The 3,871-nt window shown below is 33.1% G+C and overlaps 1 protein-coding gene across 1 annotated transcript in view; it reads left to right on the forward strand.

The window, feature by feature from the left end:
* LOC106872341 (titin homolog) overlaps window positions 1–3,871 on the forward strand; it is a 66,459-nt gene that overhangs the window by 50,860 nt on the left and 11,728 nt on the right. The window contains exon 14 of the mRNA XM_014919291.2: window positions 2,595–2,704. Within this exon, the coding sequence (XP_014774777.1) occupies window positions 2,595–2,704 (110 nt within the window). The remainder of the gene's footprint in view (window positions 1–2,594; window positions 2,705–3,871) is intronic.

The raw sequence follows: 3,871 nt of genomic DNA on the forward strand, positions 1-3,871 counted from the left end.
CAACATTTGTGTATGTATATACTTTTTTTATTATTATTATTATTATTATTATTATTATTATTATTATTATTATTATTATAACGTAAGGAGATAGATAGCAGAATTGATAAATCGCCAAACAAAATACCTTCTGTTGATGAAATCCAGTCAAGGCTGGGGATCGATAAAACAAATGCTATTCGAGATAATATTTGTCAAGCCTCCCACCCCCACCCACTCACACACACACGCACAGAAAGTTTGTAGCATTGTACCTTTGTAAGAAATGAATTCATCTTGTAATTTACTTAAAATGTTGTTATTCAAGTGCATAGATAGGGAGCTAATAGAAGCCGTTTATCAACGCAAAACTAGAGAAAAGAAAATATATTCTATATTTCAGCTTTTGCAAGCTCTAATCTTGAACTGAAATATTTTTAAGATTATGATTTATTAATACCGAAATATAGAATGAATTTATATTTCTCTGACTTTTCATTGTTAAGTGGCTTTTATTACCTCCCTATTTAATTATATTCGTATGCGAGTGGGTGCGCGTGAATGTATGTGTGTACATGTACCTGTGAGTATGTATGCGCGTGTGCTTCCCGTGAGATAATAGTATTCAGCATTACTGCACAAACTTGGTCAGATTGTTATGGAAATCATTAACAAGACAATTGTCATAATCCACCATACGACCTTATCAGTTTTACGAAGAGTAAACCATAGAAATCGACCTTGCATTAATTTTAAGCTGTAAGTTCTGTTGCATATTTATTTTTATTTTACATTATATCATATTGCATTTTGTGAACAATAGCGTCGTTAATTATATGTTTCCAGCAAGTCAATCACAAGTTCACTTCGTTTCTGATAAGAGTTGAAACGATGTATTTGTGCAACGTGGGTAGAACAGATATGAAAGGATATTTTACTCCCCAAGTAATGTTTATTTCAGTTTTCATAGTAATGTTTACATCTTTCGGCGATCTACACATACATATATATATACACACTTCCATATGTATGCAGGTGTGTATGCATGTATGTATGTATGTATGTACGTACGTACGTACATACAACGTATGTATGTATTTATGTACCCATGTATGTAGTCAATAGCACAATCAGGGTACCCAAATGCGTAACGGGCAAAATGAAAAAACTTGATGAAAATGCTTTTTTTGTTGTTTGTTGTAGTTGAGTATACAAATTTTCGTTTGATGTAAAAAAAAATTTAATTCTTGATCAAAATTTGCATAAATTAGCATTTTAATTAGGCGTATCAAATTACATAAAAATTCCTAATATAGTGAAAAAAATCGTAAAAAAAGAAATTGTTTTTTTTTCTTCGTAAATTGCTTGTAAATATTCCTGATAAATACCCCTTTCATTCACCATTAGTACATAACCATAACATATGAAATATGAATTAATCACATATTTTATTTAATCAAAATAAACGCTCAATTTTGAAGACATTATTTTGAATTGCTATTAAACCCCTTTCATATATTTTATAATATTTTGCTTTTGCAAAAGAGTTAAGAGTTGAAACTTTCAGGTATTAATAACATATATATGTTGGCCATTATTAAGAATTTTTATGAAATTAAGACAGACATTTTGGAAGATATGATATTTTTCATAAAAAAATTTCTGTTAACAGTTTGACCTTATGTATTCATATTTGTGTACATAGTATAAACAACTTTGGTTCCATTCAGGAGTTGATTTCGGTAAACCTGCTTGCACTTTCCTTACATTTCTTGTAATTGCCATTCGCTGTGCTGGTGCTAAGTTCATAACTTGGCCATCTTTTTCCTGACATGTTTCCTTTGTTTCTCTCTGCTTTGCTCTATGCCTAGCCACTCTCTGTCTCTTCATCATCATCTTCTTCTTGTGAGGAGCCTGATGTTCCTTGCATTTTGCTCGATATCGAGCATTTTGCTCCCTTTTCTTCGCTTTCTTTGCTTCATTCCTGATGTCTTCCCTTGTTAACCTACCTCTCCTTTTCATGGCATCCTTTTTCTCTACGTATCTTGCACTTGCACTTGCTTTTGTAATATTTCTTTTTTCTTTTGATAATTCGCCTTGTTTTGAGATGCTCTTTCGTCCTTTTTTTAATTTGGGAGCTGAGGATTTGGCACGGTTGAATAGACAATCTCTTTTGACGACAGTACGTTTTGACTTTGGAGATACAACCTGCATGCGTGCGTACGCATGCATATACACACACTCACACACACAGAAATATACACATACAGATAGAAAGTGAGTCAGTCAGAGAGTGTGGAGAGTAAACGAAAGAAACATTAAAACGTCTGAAGTCATCGTCGAATTAACGACGCTAAGGTGACGCCAAAATGGCTGTGCCAAAAGCATTTCATACTCATCAGCGTGCCTCACCTGGTTTGAATCACAGGTATAATCCATGCAACGAGCTTCCAAATTGTTTTTGCTTTCTGGATTTCACTCACAAGACTTACAACGATGCGAAACATTCACATTTTCCACATTTTCTTCCTGAATTTCTTATTTTTTTGTTTTTGGAATTCTAAAATGGTCTGCTTTTATTCAAAATTTCAAAATTTTTTTCAAAATAATTCTAGGAAAAAGAGGAACAGAAGCAGCAATATCAAACAGCACATGATGCCATTCTAAATCAGCAGACCTCCATTGTGTCAAAGATGTTGGAGAATAATGTCAACTTAGATAAAGAGTAAGTGTTTATATAAATACCTAGTAACAAGGCGCTGAATTGATTTTGTCTTTCATCTCTCCAGAATCAATAAAATAAGGACCAGTAATATATCGGTTTCAAATTTTGGCACAAGGCCAGCAAGTTCTGAAGAGGGTTTAAGCTGATTACATCGACCCCAGTGCTTAACTACATGAAAGGCAAAGTCGACCTTGGCGAAACGTAAAGACGGATGAAATGTCGCTAAGCATTTTGCTTCGCACAGTAACGATTCTTCCAGCTCGACACCTTCAGTACTAGTTCTATACTGAAATGTAATTCTGTTGATTTTTGCCCCGTCCTTCGGAATATTGTCTTTAGCCAAAATAAATCAGCATAAGCATCTATTTGAAGACCGTAAAAGAAGATTAGACAATAGACGCTAAACAAGATAAAACTAAATACCTGACCTTTCTGAGTTCGAATATGGAATGTAAACTTCGTCTTTTGTCTCACAATAATCGTTAAAATTCAGTACGATAGATCAGATCAAAATTAATCATTTCGCCATTTGCTACAAGATGTGGCTTGTATCTCGGCAAAAGAAATCAATACAAACATTAGTGTGTCTACATCTGTTTTAATAATCACAACAACGTTATCTTTTGATCAATAGCTGTTCATCAAAAACTGACTGACGACAATTGAAATAAGCAACAATAGCTTGTAAGCTACGTTATATTTGACTGTATATGTATGTTTAGGATTTCATTAGCTTAGCGTGTACTTAACATCAAGTTATAACAGAAATACTACGTCACTGTTCTAGTAGCATGGCTTCGCAATGTCATTGATTTTTTTAATCTAAAACCCGTAAACATCTATTTTGGCTACGAAATCCGAACAATCCTTATTATTGAACATTTTCATAACAGTATATTTACGTATATCATGATATACATATGTGTGCGTGTCTGTGTATGTGTATGTATGTATGTACGTATGTATATATATATATATATATATATATATATATATATATATATATACCTACATACATACATCTTTTGTTTTTCTGTAAATTTCAACTTTTCCCTTTCTCCTTTCCGTGCTCGAAACGTCAAACTCTCTCCTTTCACCGAGCGTCAAGCTAATACATTTCTTGTGCACGTCCTCGTGTTCACTTTTTGTTTTTATTTGAATTGTTTG

Source organism: Octopus bimaculoides, chromosome 2 (genome assembly GCF_001194135.2).
Source record: "Octopus bimaculoides isolate UCB-OBI-ISO-001 chromosome 2, ASM119413v2, whole genome shotgun sequence".
Classification (NCBI taxonomy): domain Eukaryota; kingdom Metazoa; phylum Mollusca; class Cephalopoda; order Octopoda; family Octopodidae; genus Octopus; species Octopus bimaculoides.